The sequence below is a fragment of the Notolabrus celidotus genome, chromosome 5 (assembly GCF_009762535.1).
Source record: "Notolabrus celidotus isolate fNotCel1 chromosome 5, fNotCel1.pri, whole genome shotgun sequence".
NCBI classification, from domain to species: domain Eukaryota; kingdom Metazoa; phylum Chordata; class Actinopteri; order Labriformes; family Labridae; genus Notolabrus; species Notolabrus celidotus.
The window spans coordinates 12979708-13000815 of NC_048276.1; the positions used below are offsets into that span (position 1 = coordinate 12979708).

At 40.0% G+C, this 21108-nt stretch overlaps 1 protein-coding gene across 1 annotated transcript in view; it reads right to left on the reverse strand.

The window, feature by feature from the left end:
- The window catches only part of LOC117812616 (sodium/potassium/calcium exchanger 3-like), a 42947-nt gene extending 26417 nt beyond the window's left edge, over positions 1-16530 (reverse strand). Inside the window, exons 1-2 of the mRNA XM_034683505.1 lie at positions 16050-16530; positions 7263-7373 (exon numbers count right to left, since the gene is read on the reverse strand). Of these exons, the coding sequence (XP_034539396.1) occupies positions 7263-7373; positions 16050-16152 (214 nt within the window). The 5' untranslated portion in view covers positions 16153-16530. The remainder of the gene's footprint in view (positions 1-7262; positions 7374-16049) is intronic.
- Between the last annotated feature and the right edge of the window lie 4578 nt (positions 16531-21108).

The window sequence follows — 21108 nt, forward strand, 5'->3', positions numbered from 1 at the left end:
CACTAATGCCTACTCTGTTCTGTACCCCAGAGTCTTTGCTACTGCTCTCCCTGCCTTGGCTTTTTCATGTATGCACGTGAAAGAGAAGAGAGGTGTGCTCTCCCTACCTCAGGCTTTAGCATTCCGCGTACGTAGGTCGAAAGGCAGGGAGCTCTCAGAACAGAGCCATACAGCCAAATAAAGCTTATTGCATGCAAATATGATTTTCTTTGACTGGATAAAAAAGTAAAATAGATTTAGAACAAAAGATGCCAGTTGCGATCAGTCCATGACGGCCAGTGTTTCATAAACTACTTTCATCTCTAAATATGGTTTAATTGCACTGGCAGTAAGATTGGTATAAGTGTCAGGCTGAAAAAATAAAAAAAATTCCAGAAAGAATAGCATGATGAATGAACTGTCTGTTCTTTCAGCATTCAAGATCCCATCAATTTGGACAACACTACTGACAGAGCTTCAAAGCATGACCAAACCTCAGCCAAACCTCAGACATGTTTCACTGAAGGCTGCAAGCACTCTTCTCCACTCTCTCTCCAAACATTTCAAACTTGGATTTGTTAGTTCTTAGTATATTCTTATTCCAATCTCTGTGAGCTTTAGCATATCTGAGCATTTTGACCCTGTTTCCCTTCTGAAAAAAGTGGTTTCTTGGCTGCTACCCCTCCCCAAAAACTTTTCCTCATTAAAGCCTTTTTGGACTGGAGAAGGGTCGACGGGGCATCCCCATGAAGCTGCCAGATGCTAAGCCCAGTCCTTGCTGGAATCCCAGAAGCTTCTCATCAGATTTTCAAGTTTCCTTGGCCTTCCCCTGTTTTTTGTCCTTGACCTCTACTGATTCTTGAGATTTCTTCACACACACACACACACACACACACACACACACACACACACACACACACACACGCACACGCACACGCACACACACGCACATCTTGAGAATCCAGTTCCCTTGGCCTTCCTGGTGCAAATACGTTTTTATGTCAGTCAGTTTCTGTGATCTTTGTCATTTTGAATGGAATCGATCAAACTGAAAGTTGGTCAGTATAAAACCTTACATTACCATTATCATTACATGTTGCTCAAACTATCAATTAGATGCTTTTAACGTGTATTGCAAAAGAGCATTAGTGCAGTAAATCTCATCCCATATGTCACAGAGAGAGACGTGAAGTGTAAGGTGAGGGGACACTAAATACTTGCTCCTTTGGTCTATTAAAGCTGCTTTAATACTGCATACATATATCCTGTATTTTCTGGTTGTATTCTATTTAAGAGAGTGAGAAATAAAGATATGTAAACACATATATGTGGTCATGAAAACTTTGACAGGACAGCTAAAGAGAGACAGGAAACACAGGGAGTAGAGAGCAGGGGAAGACATGCAGCAAATGGTTGAGGCCGGGAGTTTTGCAGAGAAATTTAATCCTCTTGTGTTTATTTTGCAGGTCATCAGTATTCATTTCATTTTTTTCAAAACCAGTTGAAACTGAGAAGAGGAGCTTTAAATGAGTCCAAGAAGATGCTACATTGTTTCTTTTACTTAGTATGTTTCTATTCCATTTGTTATTTTGTTCAGATGAATTTGAAACTTCTCTAATTCAAAAAGATTTTAATTTGCCAAGTGTTTAAGTTGTCAGATGATTTCTCCATCAGGAGGTGCAACACTTTGATCAAGTTATCTCTAAGGACACATGGGATTGACAAGAAGATAAGGGATTCACAACAATGCAAAAAAGTGTTCCATGGTAGCTTAAAGAGAGTGATCACCATAAATCCACAATATGAAAAAAAAAGTTGAAGTACAGTAAAAAAAAAAGAAAAACTGGATCAGTGTTCTTTTCTTTCAAAAGGGAGATCTGACCTGAACATCTTTAAAGGAAACTGCTTCAAAGCATTTTAGATCAATAAGCCATAAATTAAGTCTATCAAAAGAATGATTTGTTCTGGAAAAATGGATCACATTACAACGGCTCTGAACTGAAAAGAAAAATGCTTTTTTATGTGCACGCCTGGAGCTTCTGAACTTTCCAGGAGAAGTCATTTTCCAAGAATCACAGGAGGTCATACATTTTGTCCCAAACTGCGTTTTCTCAAAGATGCATCCAGTAATATTACAATGAATGAAAAAGATATGAGATTAAAAAAAGGAATGTGTCATTTTTTCTCTCACTTTTACTGAAGGCTTCTTTTTATTTTTTATACCTGATACAGTAGATTCATGCTGAATGCGGAGGAAGCTTATCAGCTGTTTTCTTGCTGTTCTGCATTTTGTCAGGAAGAGACTGACGAAAAAAAGGAAAGTGAGAATTCAAGACCGAAAATAACTTTTTATTAACTTCACACAGCTATAAAAGCCAGAAGGCACATGTTCAAATGGGACACTGTTTGCCAAGGAGCACCGCGTAAATCTACCCTTCTGCATCTGCTTTGAGGTTTAACACACTGAGTGCTGCATAAAACTTTATGAGCTTTTAGTTGAGTCCACCACAACATTTACAGCAATCATAAAATGTAGTTTCCTATTTTAAACCACATCAAGGAATTAACCAGCAGTAAGAAATTGGTACGGGAGACAGCTCACACAGATCTTTCTTATATGCATATTATATCTGGTTCCAGATCAATAAATCCGTGCAGCAGCAGTAGTTAAGGAGGTCAACATCTCTTTCAAAATTCCATTTAAAGTGAATCCTGCACTATGAGGAACAGTTTCTGATGTGAGGATCAGACCTCTTAGAGTCAGTCTGCTGCAGGGGGGGCTTCAGAGTGGTTGAATGAAGGGGCGGTAGGCGGTGCAGAAAAATGCTATCGACCTGAGAGTTGGCAGGGTGCCCTGGAGTCAAGCTACGGTATCGAGCCCAGTAAAGCCATATCATGCATCAGCCAAACTATGACCACACACACACACACACACACACACACACACACACACACACACACACACACACACACACACACACACACACACACACACACACACACACACACACCTCTGCAACACGACTGAATTTTTCATGAGGAATGAAAAAATAAATATTTCATCCAGGTGTGTAATGTAAATTCAATTATGCATTTGTTCTTTGATTTGCTTTTCCTTTGAGGTAGTTTGAATACATCACTAATGAAACGAAAGCAGGGCTTCAAACTGCTCCCCTATCAATAAAAACACTAAACATCATGTTGTGCCGTGCAGAGGGGAAGGAAAAAACAGCTCAGGGTGTTTCGTTAGCTTCTGAACATGTCAATCATCATCTTCACGAGGAGAGGGGGCGTTCTGGGGTGAATCTAAAGTAACTGGAAACAACCTCTTTGTAAAGACACTCAGCCTTGACCTCTGCCTTTGATCCCCTCTATGTGGACTCACTTTAGTGGACAGAAAGTAAAGAGGGAGTGAGTGAGATCCAGAACTCTGCTTTTAATTTTCCAAAACATTTCTTGATGTTTGCTTTGTGTCGCCTCCACAATCTGACTGGCCTGACACAAGTCCCTATTTCCACTCGAAGACAGTTTCTGTCACAACTCCTCATTCGTGATGCTTTCCCATAAATACCAGGAAAACATTGCTGTGGAAAAATACTATTCTCAGCTGACCATCGCCTGCCAAAACAAACAACATAACAAGCCCGGACGACGACACATAGTATGAGCCTCTTGCCTCATTTACATCATCTGGATTCATCCCCCCCTCCTAAGGCTCTATTTTTAGGCCTTTGCTTTGCACTTTTAATGCTTGAAGGACAGAATTGTCTGGGTTTCAAAATTTAGCATTCAGTTGCCTAGCAACAGCGGTCTCCGAAGGCGGGTCACACCATCTCCATCTTGTTAAGTAGCATAGGGATGAAAAGAGGGGAAAAGAGAGAGCCCGGGGCTGAATGTTACCGTGCAATCCCCGAGATAATATCCTGCAAGGTCCGGGCCCGGCTCTTTAATCACACTACAGATTATGCAATCACTGTCAGGCAGCCTGCTGAGGGAGAGGCAGCAACTCGAGCCCGGACTCACTGCTGGGTCTGATACTACCTGTCCAGCCTTTGTTCTATGGCTCGTCTCCAGTGTATAACCACAGCGGAGGATCCGGCCTGCAGTACGCTGGTCTCTTTGACACAGATAATGAGGGAGATCTGTTTGCAAAGCAGAAACTCGATAAAGGTTAAGTGTGTTATCAGGTAGAAAAACACAAACAGCTGTGTGGAGCAAATGGAGCACTGGCAGAGAGAGACACAGAGTCTCATTTTAGGGCTCAAGTGTGGAAAAAAGGAAATTTAATGAGACATCACAGGAGAGGATGTGTCGACAGCACGGTGCCTGTATTATGTCAATTTCAAGCAAGTGCCAAATCAGTCATCCCTTAAGTGTACCCAAGGATTTATTTCTACTGACCCAAAGCTATGGACTAAATTATTTACAAGTGGGTTTATCACTTTATATCTAATATTAGAAATGTTCTAAATATGCTGAGTAAGCTGGGTACAATGCCACTTGAGGCTGTCTCCAAAGTGAGTCACTTCCTATTAGATCCCATTTGAAAGATTCCAACTTCCAACTTATTAGAGGCAATTTTTTCATTCACACATTTAAATCATTATCAGTCTCTAAGTTAAGCTACTTAGGTCAGGGACAATTAAAGTGACAGGTGGGTGATGCTGGCTGTCTGCTATAAATTAACATGGCTACATCAGTCACTAAATTTTGCATTGTTGATGTCTTCTGTAGATTTTTTCCCCCTTCAATATGAAAGTCTCATAGGCGAAATGGTCAGACCAAGTCGTCCCACTGCTGTGCAGGCATTGAAGGTAGGAACAGAGGTGTAACAGAGACGAGACAGGATCAGCATGAGGCGTCGGAGCTGTGTGAAGCTCCCGCTGTATGTTTACCTCTTGTGCTTCTGAAGCGCTAAAGCGCAATGTGAAATCACACTAGGATGCCAAAATTACACTGCTGCAGGATCAATATGAATGTATGAAGGCCTGATGAAGGTGTATCTTTGTAACGTTGCTGTTGTGGGATATGAATGAATATGAAAGGGCTGTTAATGATCATTGCGTTCTTTTCCATCAGAAAAGCTGGCTGTTTGAAGTTACCTGGTTTATCTTGTTCTCCTGCAGCGATGTGGGCATGCCAGGGGTAAGTTTTCTATCTAACTAGCTCTCTGTTTGTTTTTCCTTACAACAATAAATACTATTTAGCTACTACCATAACATGAATCAGCTTTCTCTTCCTGCTCTCTAGTGCCACCTGAGCTGCCGTAGGCATCCTCCTGCTGTGGACGTTCCGGACTCCAGCAGATACAAACGTGCTGGACTCCAGCGGCAACAGCTTCTACTGCTCGTCTCATCACTATCACCGTTCCCTCTATCTCTTATTCTCCTCTATCCCTCTTCCAAGACCCAACTCGGTGGAGGCATGATGGCTGTCTAACGTGAGTCTGGTTTTGCCTGATGTTTCTGCCTGTTAAAAGGAAGTTTTCCTCGCTACTGTCACTAGCTAAATACTGCGATGTGAAATGCTCATGGTGGATTAAGGTAGGGTAAGACTGAGTCTTACCCTGTCTTGAAGTTTGGTCTCTGTTCATAATTTGAAATAGAGTGGTCTAGACCTCCTATGTTTGTAAAAGCGTCTTGAGATAACGTTTGTTGTGATTTGGCGCTATACAAATAAAGATTGATTGATTGATTGATTGATTGATTGATTGATTGATTGATTGATTGATTGATTGATTGATTGATTGATTGGTTGATTGATTGATTGATTGATTGATTGATTGATTGATTGATTGATTGATTGATTGATTGATTGAATGAATTCTTCCTCCAGAAAAACAAGGTTGCAGCCATTCAAAACAATAGCCCAAAAACTACTGGGTCACCTGACAAAGACTACTTTGTTTTTTATACGGTCTCTGGCCCTCACCTTAGAAAAACAAAGTCTGGATCATTCCTTAATTGTTGTGTTAATTGAAATAATTTTGTCTAATGTTGTCTTCTGTCACATGCAGACATCCTTGCATGCAGGAGATGTCACTTAACAGTGTTTAACTCAACAGCAGAAGCTGTAAATTATTCATCATATGCATATAATACATATAAGTAGACAGCACGCCTCAGGTGGTATTTAGGAGTGTGGTTCTAACAGGCTATTTCCATTGTTTATTACCATAACTGGATTTGCATACATTTTTGCGACAATACCCCTGAAATTGAGCCTGACAATTATTGTGCAGTTTGCATACAATACAGTACAGTGACAGACAGAGTGAATGTAAATGATCTGAAGATACAGCACTGTATTGTCCTTAAGGCAGAAGATTTTTTCATTATGCAGCCGTGGTATTTTAGCTACTCTGTTATTATCCACACACAACAATAAAGAGATTTCCTCTCCATCTGAATTTGTAATAATAAAACTGTCAGTGGTGATGAATGAGGCTCATGTCAACCATGCAGCTAATCAGTCTCAAAACCAGAGCAGCAGAGGGCTGATTACTGCTGCAGATTGGCTGCATGTTTCAGTTACAATTGCATTTGCAGCAGTTTGAATCCTTTCAAACTATTCAGGTTTCAACCATGCTCAAATCTATAAAACGTAATCTGACTTTCAGTCCAGCAGTCTCCTCTCAAACATCTCCTCCAGTCTCTCTGTGCACATGGTTTGACACTGACTACACACTCCTGACGACTAACACGTGACCTTTTGTTTCACCTGCAGGGGAGAGGCTCAGATCTCTGGTACACCTTCCTTCTTTGTTAACCTGAATATGCCACACAACCCATTTAGCCTAGCACTAACTGGGCTAAAAAAAGATACACAAACATTGTTCAACCATACAACTAAACAAACCACATCCTCCAAACAATGAATAAACAACTTCTCTATAAACACTTTTTTAAAACAAATAAAAAAATACGTGATTATAAAGGTTCTATTATTGCATTATATATATTATTGATTGCCATATCGGACTGCATCAGTCTTAGCTAGGTGTATGTCAATATGACTGCAATACTATCAGCACTGCTGCATACATTTTATCTTTTATCTGCCAGGTACTGAATTCACTAGATTACTAAAAAATATATATTCCTTTGGGCTGATCACAGAAAATGTCACATTATGATATCGTATCAAATACAGTAATCTGATTGATATTATGCTCTTTCCTAACACTGAATGATATCTGAGTGTTGCGGACAGCATTGGAGAGAGTGTACCTGTGTGATCTCAAAAAAAAGAAAGGAAACTTTAGGTAAGTGAGTGCGACTCACCTGCCCGAGGCTGATCCAGACTCTCATTGTCAGACTTCTCCTGCATCAGCCGGCGATGCCATCGCAGCGTCTCATCATTCACACCTGGCTGAAATCCAGAAGACTCTGCCTCTGTAACAAACAAAGCCAGAGTCATTTAATGGCAAAACCAGCAGATACTCCTGAAAGAAGAGAGTTCATACACAAAATGTATTTGATTATTACTGCTGGATTAGTGGATTGTTCTTCACTTTGTGTGGTCAATAAAGCTGAAACCATAAGGACCATAGACTGTATAAAATATGGACGTAGTATCCATGACGTCACTGATCTGTTTCTGAAGCACTGTTTTGAGGCCAGAGCCATATTGCTGCTGTCGAGCGATTGTGGCGTAAAGAGGCGGGCTTTGAGCCTCCTAGCCAACAGCTACAGTGTTCCCGCCTGTCAATTAAGTCAGCTGTGCCTCTCATTGGAAGACTCGTAATCTTAACATCTTCGAAATTGCTGCGTTAGAAAAAAATGTACCACCCGTACAGTGTGTGCCGATCAAGAAATGAGTTATCCAGACTACACTCGTCTTTTGTACCAGGCTGTAAACAAGTTTATTTCTGCTGTAAAGATCTGCTTTTTTGAATTGGTGTGTATTTGGTTTACGGTACTTCTGGAGCCAGCCTCAAGAGGATCCTCGAAGCACTGCAGTTTTTAGCACTTCCGTACTGGACTCATATTTCTAGACCAGAGGTTGCCGCTTGATAAGGACAGAAAAATAACTGTCAACTATTGTCATTAACGCAATCTCAGTGAATCTAGCACTCTGTAATTGTAAAAGTGTTTCATTTGTGACCTTACTGGCAATATGTTATAAAAAGAATGGATATCAAAAAGTCATTGTCTTTGTTGATTTTCTGTTGATGAGCTATTCTCCCTGCAGCAGAGGAACAGTTAGCCATTAACAGACAATGTTTTTTATTAAAACAGCCTCTAACCAAAACAATCTATGTCATATTTAGACAGTCTGGGTTTCATATTACAAAATGTTCACTTCTCTTCAGAAAATCCTCCAAGTATTGTTGCCACATTTTTCCCATGCAGCAATTGTCTCCAGAGTTATTCTTGACCCAGCAGACTGTGGCCTCATGTTTCTGGCTCTGAGAGATAGCAGCTTGTTCAGTAATACAGTCCATGCTGCCGTCAGCTGTCCTCAGCCGTCAGCTCACACATCTTTATGGTGTTTATTTCAGCTCTGGATTTCATTCCTCGATGGCTAATCTCTGTGTGGGTATCAGATTTTACAGCTTTACTACAGAGGCAGCCGAGGAAAACTCCCCACAGATTGATCTGTCTCATCATCTCTACGACAGGGGGAAAAAAATAAATATAGATATCCTCCACCACCCACAGAGATCTTTGCACCAAGTGCAGAGAAGATAGTGAGGCGGTTATTACACTTTGTACTTCACACCGTCCTTTTATTTAAGAGGCAGCTTGGTGTCTGATGCATTCGGTGATTGCCAGCCACTGTAGAGTCCCTTTGTACCTTACAGCTCAATGAGCCCATTTCACAAGGGCAGCAGTTCGTGGTTGAGAGGAGACGTGAAGGCTTTCATGTCGAGGCATCAAGAGGAGCTCCACTCATTGGAAATTCAAAAAGGGTTTCAGAGCAGACGGCTTCGCATCAGTTTCACACCTAGTACTGGGAGCAGGCTCCAGTATATAAACCGCATCATGTAACATTAGATAGAGGAAACAGATAATGTAATGCTTATTATGTAATATATTCAATCAACATTTGTTCATTTTTACTTCTAGATAATCCAGAGAAAATTGCTTATGGTGATAACTTACAACCTTTGCTTTATTTATAAGAGAATGGGGCTTTACAGTACCCCACACCACAGTAACAAAGAACAAGTCCAACCAAGACCACAGTGTGTCGAGACCACAACAAGACCTAAGCTTTGAGGGTTTTTAACTGAAGCAAGACCACTGACTGGTTATTAATACAATGAGCCTCCATCTGACATATTGCACTAGTGGGGCCAAGACATGCCCAGAAGCAATCTGGCTGGTGTAGCAGTGGGACTGACGTCACGCCTCTAACCAAAACACATAATTAACTAAGTGATAAAAATGTCAGAACTCTCAGGTTGGTACAGTCCACAGCAGAAAAGATTCTTGTTGCCAGTCTTAAGTGACACTTATGGCTATGGAAGGTTCAATGACTCTTATGCTAGAGTTTGTTTCTCTCACCATTCCTCTTCTACTAAATTAATTCAGCAAACACTGCTGCAGGAGCTGTCAATCCTCTCTTTAATATCAAATAACTAATTAAGACTAAACTTAGAAAAATGAAGACTTGCACATTAATCAGTAATGTAATTACATAAAGTATGTTTGAGAAGAATTTAATTGACTTTAATTTTAATTTTGTAGTTTGACCCAAGTGCCATCTGTCATGATGGAGGAGGTGGGCTTCAAGGCCTTTGCTCCAGCCAGTCAACAGGGGCAGCTCTAAAAGTTTTGGCTTCATGTTATGGATGGTTGTTGTTCTGTCCACTGTGATACTGTATAAATACTGTATGGACCACCAAAACTGAAAATTGATCGGAAGAATTCTATTTCCACAGAAACACACACAGTGACAACAATTTGAAATTGCAAATGAGATATTGTTGACTTTGAAGTAGGATGTTTTGCATGGAATCACAGAAAAAAATCATAAAAAATAAAGTAGGCACATAAAGTTGTGTTCCTTGACTACAAATCCTGAAAACTCTTTGTCATGGAGCATCAGGATGCAGTAAAAACAAACCCCAGACAAGATCAAGACCTCATACAGTGATCTTCAGGCTGCTTTTGAGATCAAGACCAATCTTGAGCAATACAACAACACAAGAGAAATAATTACTTTTACAAAGGTGAAATATTAAGTAAGAAGACACTTATTGTACCTTCAATGTTACAGTAATGACTTTGTTACTTCTAACCTAAATAGACTGCTTAAAATGTACCACAGCAAGTCCTTACTCACTGTACTTGCATTCGTAAATTCAATCTATTTGTTGTTCGTCTCCAAGACGGTTGCCACTACAAAAGCCAGACTTTGGTTCCTTTCAGGCCTTTATATCTTCCAGTGTGTTTGGCTCTGGTGTAGCTAACACTAAACAGTGTTTCTCGCAGAAGCTGAGCAGCTGAGAGCCTAAACAACAGCCACACTTGGTCATATAGCCATGTATCCCTTTTCCTTTAGTTTAAACTTCATGAATGTGTACAAGTTGGTATGTTAGGCAAAGAAATCCCTGGTGAGCCATGATACAACTACAAAATTGTAGTAAAGTAGACATAAAACTCAAACCCTTAGACAACCCCGATATAACCCTGACCTTTGATGAGAAAGTTACTCATAATTTTGGTGATTCATGATGTTTATCTAGCTTCACAGTTACCGTGATTTGTCTTCTAGATAATATCTGCTCAGGGTCTACAATGTAAATATAGAGAAAATAGGTTACAGAAGGATCAGTGGCGACTGCTGATGAAACATGAGATGTGGTGTTTGTATGGAAATATCTTAATCCTGCTGCCACATTCCTCAACATAAACAAGCTAGATTAGTGAAAAGAGAAATGTAAATACCATAATTCATAATTTATCTTTCTGCACATTGGTATAATAATGTAGGCTTCGGGATGGCTTCACTCTGAAGCTCTGCGCCACAGATTGTTGGGATACTCATACATGATTTTTAAGCCAGTGAGTCAAAATCCCACAAATTCATCTTGTTGAAACACATGCTGTGAACAAACACCAAATGGTGTCACTTCTTCTGTCATCAAATAAGGCTTATTTTTTATTTTTAAACGACATAGAAGAATAAATTACTTCAGTCATAATTCTCTGACAGAAATCTATACCCTCTAGGAAAGTCAAACCACTGTTGCCTCTGTCTGTAGCAGAAACAAGACATTTGATCCCGTCAATCACACATCGACTGGACAGACCGGCTTCCTGTGGTCTTACCCCAAACAGTTTCACTGCCTTCACACAGTGAGACTGCAGTCTGTTTTAGTATAACATCTCTGACTGTAAAATCCTCCTGAATCTTTCTACCTACAGCTTTGTGTATTTCATTCAGATTTTCAGAGCTCCTTTTAGAGTGCAGTCCACTGACAGTCAGTCTGAGATTGTTAAGATTGTAAATGTCATGTTGCAGTGAACAGACAGCTTATCAACATTTGATTTGATCTGAAATGGGATTCAAACCAACGTTATTCAAACATTTGACAGTAGACAAGTTCAAAGTAAAAAAAAAACCAGTCTGAAGAAAATAAAGCTGAAATCAGGATTATGTCACAAATTGAATTTGACAACTCATGACATAATCCTAATTCTGCATTAAAGATATAATACAATTGACCCTGTTTAAATTGACTGGAGCTTCATTATTATTGTCTATTCATACAGGTTTAATGCTTAATGATCAAAGGTGGCACTGACAACATAATCCAGCTTTATCCCTCCCTGGTAGTCTTTTTACATTTTATGGCATTAAATTAAAATTAGACACTTCCCTTTTGGGGACAGTTGATTGAAAGTATTATTCCAATGTAAATTCTGCAAGCACAATAGTATGTGTATGTCTATATGCTTCTAATTATGATTTATTTTCTTTTTCAACTAGTGTTGTTGCAATATCCCTTGCAGTATGGGGGAAGGGGTTCTTTACACTGGTTGCCACCCCCATGAAATGGTGTGAAGACAAAAAAGCAACAGCTGAACATGCTAGCTAGCTTGCCTTTACAGTGGTGTGTGTCTTCTCTTTCTGCTCAAATCATATCAGAGAAGAGGACACATGATTTTGGAAAAATGACAGGATTTTTGTGGACAATGTGTGACGCAGAATCAAGCGTAGAAGAAGAGGGTACGTTTTCATTGAACATGATGTTTCTGTAGCGGGCCTGGTGACGCAAATAAAACATAACTTAGAATAGCATAAGAAATAAATAATCAATCAATCAAACATTATTTATATAGCGCCAATTTATAACTAATGTTATCACTTTAAAAAGATAACACATAAGTCAGTTGTGTCTACTTGTAAAGTAGCATGTTGCTTCCCCCTTTGTCTTGTCTGATAAAGTAAGTTCAGTCAGACAACTCATGTTTGAATTGTTTATTGTAGCAACAAATACATATTACATGTTTGGCACCCAGGCTCCGGCCTCATCACTCCCTGCAGATAAATTTACATGGAGACATTGAGGAGTGATGAGCAAAACATACTGAACACACCCCGGAGCCTGCAGGTGGATGCTGGGGTGGCGGTTGGGATGAAAGAATATGCAGCAATAGGAATGCAGGGCAGCAGAGGCGTTGACAGGCAGAGGGAGAGATGGGAGATTTTCCTAGTTTAAATAGACCGCCAAATTGAGAGGCAGAGAGTGGTTATGGTTATGAGAGTGGGACATGTGAGATGTGTATAGCAGTGCAGCTCGAGTTGTCTGCCTGAGGCTGGCTGCAGAAACACCAGAAACCACATAGACACCAATTCAAAAAAGATGATCTTTACAGCATTAATAAACATGTTTACAGCCTGGTTCAAAAAACGGCTTGGCTCTACGTAGCTAATTCCTATATCAGCACACACTGTACGGGGGGAGAGGTTTTTTCTAACGGCGGTTCAGAAGATATTAAGATTCCGAGTTTTTGCCCAAATAAGGACATGACTGCCTTGACTCCCGGACGGGAACACATAGCTGTTGGCTAGGAGGCTCAAACTCCGCCCCTTTACGTCACACTCTGCCTGGTTGAGTTCCGCATTTACAATATGGCTGCTGCCGTTGATTGGCTTCAAAACAGCTCTCAGGAACAGATGGGTGAAGTCACAGATACTACATCCATATTTTATACAGTCTATGGCCTGAACTAGCTTGCAGGCGTCACTCCATTTTTCCATAGTTATCACAATACATCATTATTTTGAATGTTTTGAATCACATTAACCATGATATGAAAATCTGATACCATCACAGCCTTTTTCTCAACACTATAACCAACATGTGTCATTAACATTTTCCACTTTTCATGTCCTCTGTAGGTTTTTCATTTGAAAAGTGCCAAAGTCATTAGTGTTAAAATTCTACAAATAGTGACTTCAAAGCTTCTGTTATCAGTATTATTTGAATAATATCAGGTTATATGACTACTTGTTTGAGAGAGAGTTCATTGCAGGAGACAATCACAGAAATTCACAACTCTGCTGTACCAAGCAAAGCATTGTAGTGTTTAAGCTAATTTTTCATTTGGTTCTTCTGCATAAACTTCACTGTTAAACTCTCAAAACTCACCATCTTGTTCAGTGTTCAGAGGGCACAGACTTGAAGCTAATGTTGCCAGTGTTGCTCTTTGTCTAATGGGTGTGTTAGAAAGCCACTGATGCAAGAATACTTGCTATATCAACCTGAAAAGGTATGGAATAATGCCAATTTGTTTCCACTGCTCACAAATGGTCCCAAAAAGTTGTTTTAATGGGTTAAGAATGGATTCAACCATTTGTACAAAGCTATTTTTCCTTTTAATTAGAAAAAAACCCAACTTCAAATGATCCAAACTTTTATGAATACTTATCTTCAGTGAAATCAGTGAGCTGAACAAGAACATGACTAATAACACTTTTTTTAGCTTCTCTTTCCACAGCTTGTAAAGACAAGGAACTGCTAAAGTGGAGATAAAGTGTTGGATTTTGAGGTCACAAATGTGGAAACAACCTACTTTTTGACAAGCCTGCAACATTATCTGTTGCCTGCTCTATTTTGCATCTTGGAGACTGTTGTTATTGTAATCCTGAGTTTTTCCAAACACCCAATCCAATGTTTACCCCCCAGAATCAGAATTACTGTTTAATGATACGGAATGATAGTTGGATCTGCACATCCATAAATGGCTCTACACACAGTGTTATTCAGGATGATATAGTGAGTGTTGTATTAACCTAGCATTGTGACAGTAACCTGCCTGTCACCATTACAATTAGCAGACCACATTCTTTGCTTTGTGTGTTTCATACGGTATAGTTTTTTGAGCAGCCATAGTCTCCTAGACCTTTTGGTTGCAGGACACTGTGTATGCAGTATGAAACCAAACTGTATGTAAATCAGACACTCCTAACAGAACATTCATATCATCATGCTCTAATTGTTGAAAAAAAACATGATTAGTCCTGAAGCAGCTGATGAGTGTGTGACAATGTGTGACCACTTTGAAAAGGTTAAGAGAGAATAATGAGCTGGAAGGAGGATAGGATGTTTTAGGTGCACTGCGGCTAAATGCAATAGTCAAACACCTTACTAAATCTTACTTATGACAAAGACAAAAAGAAAATACTTCTGGGGGTTGATCATGGAGTGTATTCATTTGTGACGCTATAAGCTGTTAGAATATGGTGTAAAAGAACATGTAAGGAGAGGAGAGTTCGTCATGTTCCTGAACTGCAACAAAATCAATAACACATTTTAAATTCACACAACTACAAAACCTTTTATGGTAATACTGAACTCATAGTGTCAAGTTTTTAAGCTTAATCTATGAGGACTAATGAGGGGTCAATTCATGGGAAAATCAGGAACCAGGGTGTGTGCTTACGCAATCACAACTACAAAAATGAATTTTTAAGTCGGGCAGTAATACCTTTAGATAAAGATGAAATACTTATTGCATGCCGGTTGAATGGAGAATAACCTTTAACTGAGCTTTCCCCTGTTGATTGGATTTATACATGCCACAGTTTAAACGTGTGTCTGCTTTATGTAATCAACAAACTGTCACCCTCCTGCAGTGTGAACAGGAGGACAGAAGCTGGGAGCTGGTTGGCAGAATACTAAACTAAGATTTAGATATTCAGAAAAGAGCTGCAAATGTATATGGCTTGCAGATTATGGTATTCATTGAAGAGAAGGGTTAGCCACAGGATTTGGCAGAGTGCTTTTAATAATACCTTTTCATTCTGCAATTACATTTTTATGGACTTAAAATGTTATGTACATTTCCCTTTGCATTCAGATATTTTGATTGAGACTGAGATTGAGGTCCTATGCTTCAGATGAAGGAACACTGAGTGCTCTGAAGACAAGGATTATCCAGCTTTTTCTACAAACAAACGAAGAGTTCATTTGAAAAAACAGATTTCTCCATTTTTATACATTTTCAAAAAATCATTATTTTTAATATAGATTTTTAATAACGTTACATTTTTAAGATACCTCTGATTAGTAATGTCATTTTGACTTAGTCAAAGCCACCCAACTTAAATTGATTGATAATACCTAAAGCTACTTATAGAAAAAAATATGTTTTTGAAACCTTTCTTAAATCTTTTAAAAGTGAGTTATCTGTTTTTTCAAATGAACTCTTCAAATGTTTCTTGTTTAAATAGATTTTTTATATATTTCTTGATAATTGTCGACACATGATCAACTATCTGTTCAACCCATCATCCAAAAAACGTTTATTCTTAAAGAAAAAAATCAAACTTTAATATAGCATATGTCCTAATAATCGAAATATAAATATATAAGAATATATAACTCCTGATTTCTGCTTTTACTTCTCTACTTTGCATATTTTCTGTTATAAACTTAAACAGTGCCTGTATTGTGTGCACTATATTCGTCTGCGTGTTTGGTGTAGCTTTTCATAAATCTATGTGACATTATGTTCACAGAGTGTATTTAAGAATGTCGTAGTAATTGTCGTGCACGAATGCACGCGGGCAGGCGCGCGCAGCTTGTAATATCTATATTAAGGTCTCACCTGGTGCCTGGATGACCTGGGAGAGCCAAATGACAGCGAGCAGCCCGACTCCACAGCAGCAGAACCGCTGGAAGGGCCGCCGGTGCCTCGCCGCTGCTCTCATTCCTCAGCCGGCCGCATATCCACCAAAAACATCTGTTGCTCTCTTCCTGACACTTGTTTCACACTTTCTCTCTCTGCAAGCGGCTCCGAGCAGACCAACCACACAATCTCCAGCAGCAGCAGCAGCAGCAACAAGCGACTTCTCTGCCAAGTTGTGTCAAAAAAAATCCCCGCAAAGACCAGCCCGGTTTCCCCCTCCAGACTCAGAACAGACTCTGTGCTGCTTCACTCCGACAAGGCTCCGGGTCGCGTAACTCAAGTCCTCTCCGTTCATGTGCACAGCCTGAAAGGTCGACTGCAGATCCCACAGTGAGCTGCAGCAACAGGAGGCGACATGCTCTGAGCCCTGTGTGTGCCTCCACTCTCTCTCTTCTCTCTCTCCCTCTTTCTCTCTCTCTCTGCTGCCCTTACTTTAGACACCAGTCGGCGACAAACTCAACAGTCCTCGTCCAACTACTAGAGATGGGATTTGAGGTTCTTTGAAGGGAACCGGATCTTAAGGAGCCGTTCATTTCAAAGAGCCGTTCAAAAGACTGGCTCTTTTCCTCATTAAATGTAGCTGCCTGTGATTAAAGTTTATAGATTTAATTCATTTCAATTCATATAATAATTCAAGTTAAAAACTAGAATAATTCAAGGTTAAAATATATAGCTGTTTAATATAAGTTAATAAGAATTTGTTCCTCATAGAAAGTGAAAGCTTCCAGAACATGAGAAAGGGGGCAGGGTTTAGCAAGATGCACCTCATGATTGCCATGCAGCAAGGTTAATGCAGAGAGAAGGAAGCTGCTGCACATTGAAAGACCTGGGAAGCCAGAATTTCCATTTTTACTCCCTTACAGTCAAGCGGGAGTTGTCCAATGCGGAAGTGTTAAAAACTGCAGTTCATCAAGGATCCACTTGAGGTTGGCTCCGGAAGTACCGTAAGTCACATACACATGAATGGGAAAAAGACGATCTTACAGCAGAAATAAAGATGTTTACAGCCTGGTACAAAAGACGAGTGTAGTCTGAATAGCTCATTTCCCGATGTGCTCTCACTATGAGGGGGGTGAATTTTTTTCTAACGCGGCAATTTTGAAGATATTGAGATTACGAGTCTTCCAATGAGAAGCACAGCTGCCTGCAGGAACACTGCAGCTGTTGGCTAGGAGGCTAAAAGCCGCCTCTTTACGTCACACTGGCTTGACAGAAGCAATATGGCTGCTGCTGCCGATTGGTTTCAAAACAGCTCTTCAGAAACAGATGGGTGACGTCACGGATACTACGTCCATATTTTATACAGTCTATGGTAACAACACATAGTGACGACGTAAAGACGCTGTCAAACAAGACGTTATTAGACATTGTCAAACTACACATCAAGACAAACCATAACACACACTATGATGACACTGTCAAACAGCACATCATATTGACACTTTGTCAAATGACACATCATGACGACGCAATGTAATGACAAAGTCAGATGACACAAGGACAGTTCAACGTTCCATGGACAGACAAATGACTTCTCACATGTTCAGTAGACAGACAGTGCGCATGACGACATATTTTTGGCACAAACGGAACCCCATAGTCCTCGTCCAACTACTAGAGATGGGATTTGAGGTTCTCTGAAGGGAACCGGATCTTGAGGAGCCGCTCATTTCAAAGAGCCGTTCAAAAGACTGTCTCTTTGGCTCATTATATGTAGCTGCCTGTGATTAAAGTTTATAGATTTAATTCATTTCAATTCATATAATAATTCAAGTTAAAAACTAGAATAATTCAAGGTTAAAATATATAGCTGTTTAATATAAGTTCACTAGCAAGGGCCACGCCACACAAGGATATCAGTTTGGACATTTAATGAATTAGTTGTGCGTAGTGTGCCCAGCAGAAGGAGACTCAGGATGGGGGTTCCGTCTCAGCGTTATCCTGCCGGAACTGATCTTGACCCAGGTTGTACCTGGAAGTAGACAAGGGCATAGAAGGAGCGAGCACAAGCAGTTGGAGTAGGCTGGCTACGTTTAAGTAGGCTTGTCAGGTGATTAAGGGTGTGGTTTATGTGTGGTCCTGCTCCCGAATTTAAGTTAACACCTTAACTTCATTTAATAAGAATTTGTTCCTCATAGAAAGTGAAAGCATCCAGAACATGAGAAAGGGGGCAGGGTTTAGCAAGATGCACCTCATGCTTGCCATGCAGCAAGGTTAATGCAGAGAGAAGGAAGCTGCTGCACATTGAAAGACCTGGGAAGCCAGAATTTTCATTTTTACTCCCTTACAGTTCATGGGGCCGATGAGGTATGTGTTAAAGTTTGTTTGTGTGGCAGAATTCTTTACTTTGATGTGATTATAAGTTAAACAGCATGTAGTTTCTATGTATATTGATTTTATTTGATAAGTAGTGTGTTATGTGTTTATGTAATTTGTGTTTAAGCTTTATCAAGCTGATATCATGATTTTTATTACAGTTCTCACGGCATGCTCAAAGGCACTGATTGTGCGAAATAAATGCCCGTAAGAAAAGGAACGCCTTGTGACCGTGTCTTGACTGGAGGGAGTTACATTATATTTGTTTATTTCTTAGAAGTCAACCAGGGGTAACTTGTTTTTATCAAGAAAACAATCACTGGTAGTAGTTATAAGATAAGATTTGAATCAGAATAATTAAAACTTACACATCCCACCAATATATACATCCCCCGACGCCCACCCCCCCTTCACTCACATATACACACAAACATGCTGAACCACCACTGCACCATTAACTGCACTTTCCATCCTGTACATTCATTCATTCATTCATTCATTCATTCATTCATTCATTCATTCCGCACAAACTGTAAAATGTAAAAAAATGTAAAATGTAAATCTCTTTTAATCCCTATTGCATTACTGTACACGTGTATAGTCTAGTCATTCATGTAGATGTATATTATATCATATGTATTCATCAGTCATATTTGTATATTCTGTATTATTCATGTTATTTAACTTACTACTAAAGCACTTTTGGTTAGATGCAATCTATATTTCATTGCTTGTACCTGTGACATGCTCAATGACAATAAATTGAATCTAATCTTATCTAATCTAATCTAATATATACTCTATTGGTGGGAATTATTCTGAAATATTGATTATAATTTCATTTGGCATTGTAAACATTCAATATGATGGTGCCATATCCCCATGCTGCGACAGTGAGATCACTATTTTGTATTTCCCCTCACCTAAAAAACTTTGTGGCACTGTAAAAACTACGCAGGCTACAGATAACTTCCATGCAAAACAACTTTACTGTACATTTTTCCCCACAAGAACATTTTAACAATACAGAAATAAAAATAAAAGATAAACAAGAATAAATATATATGTATATAAAAAATATAGATACAACTGTAGAATAACAATTAGGACATTACAAATATGTGATGTGATATAAAAACGTCTCTCAAATGAATGGTTTGCAACTGCGAATCGGTTCTCATCGTTCACTTAAAAGAGTGTTCAAAAGACCGACTCGTTCGCGAACGTCACATCTCTACCAACTACTGCAGGTTCTCTCAGCTTGTGGACCTTGCAAAGACGCTAACATACAGTCATGGCCAAAAGTTTTGAGAATGGCACAAATATTACATTTTCACAAAGTCTGCTGCTTCAGGGTTTTTAGGTGTTTTTGTAAGATGTTTCTATGGTATAATGAAATACAATTAGAAGCATTTCATAAGTATCAAAAGCTTTTATTGAGAATTACACAGAATTCATGCAATAAGTCAATATTTGCAGTGTTGACCCTTCTTTTTCAAGACCTCTGCAATTCTCCCTGGCATGCTGTCAATCGACTTCTGGACCAAATCCTGACTGATGGCAGTCCATTCTTGCATAATCAATGCTTGGAGTTTGTCAGATTTTGTGGGTTTTTGATTGTCCACCCGCCTCTTGAGGATTGACCACAAGTTCTCACTGGGATTAAGATCTGGGGAGTTTCCTGGCCAAGGGCCCAAAATCTTAATGTTTTATTCCCCGAGCCATTTTGTTATGACTTTTGCTTTATGGCAAGGTGCTCCATCATGCTGGAAAAGGCATTCTTCATCACCAAACTGCCCTTGGATGGTTGGGAGAAGTTGCTCTCGGAGGACGTTCTGGTACCATTCTTTATTCATGGCTGTGTTTTTAGGCAAGATTGTGAGAGAGCCCACTCCCTTGACCGAAAAGCAACCCCACACATGAATGGTCTCAGGATGCTTCACTGTTGGCAAGAGACAGGACTGATGGTAGCGCTCACCTCGTCTTCTCCGAACAAGCCTTCCTCCAGATGCCCCAAACAATCGGAAAGGGGATTCATCAGAGAAAATGACTTTACCCCAGTCCTCAGCAGTCCAGTCCCTGTACCTTCCGCAGAATATTAGTCTGTCCCTGATGTTTTACTGGAGAGAAGTGGCTTCTTTGCTGCCCTCCTTGACACCAGGCCTTCCTCCAAAAGTCTTCACCTCACTGTGCGTGCAGATGCACTCACACCTGCCTGCTGCCATTCCTGAGCAAGCTCTGCACTGGTGGTGGCCCGATCCCGCAGCTGTAACACCTTCAGGAGACGGTCCTGGCGCTTGCTGGACTTTCTTGGGCGCACTGGAGCCTGTTTGGCAACAATTGAACCTCTCTCCTTGAAGTTCTTGATAATTCGATAGATGGTTGACTGAGGTGCAATCTTACTCGCTGCTATAAACTTCCCTGTTAGGCCCTTTTTGTGCAATGCAATGATGGCTGCACGTGTTTCCTTGCAGGTAACCATGGCTAACAGATGAGGAACAATGGTGTCATGCACCATCTTCCTTTTAAAGTGTCCAGTCACTCAATCATGACAGATTGATCGCCAGCCTTGTCCTCATCAACACCCACACCTGTGTTAATGTGTGTGACACCTGTGGGTCATTGAAATGATGTTAGCTGGTCCTTTTGTGGCAGGGCTGAA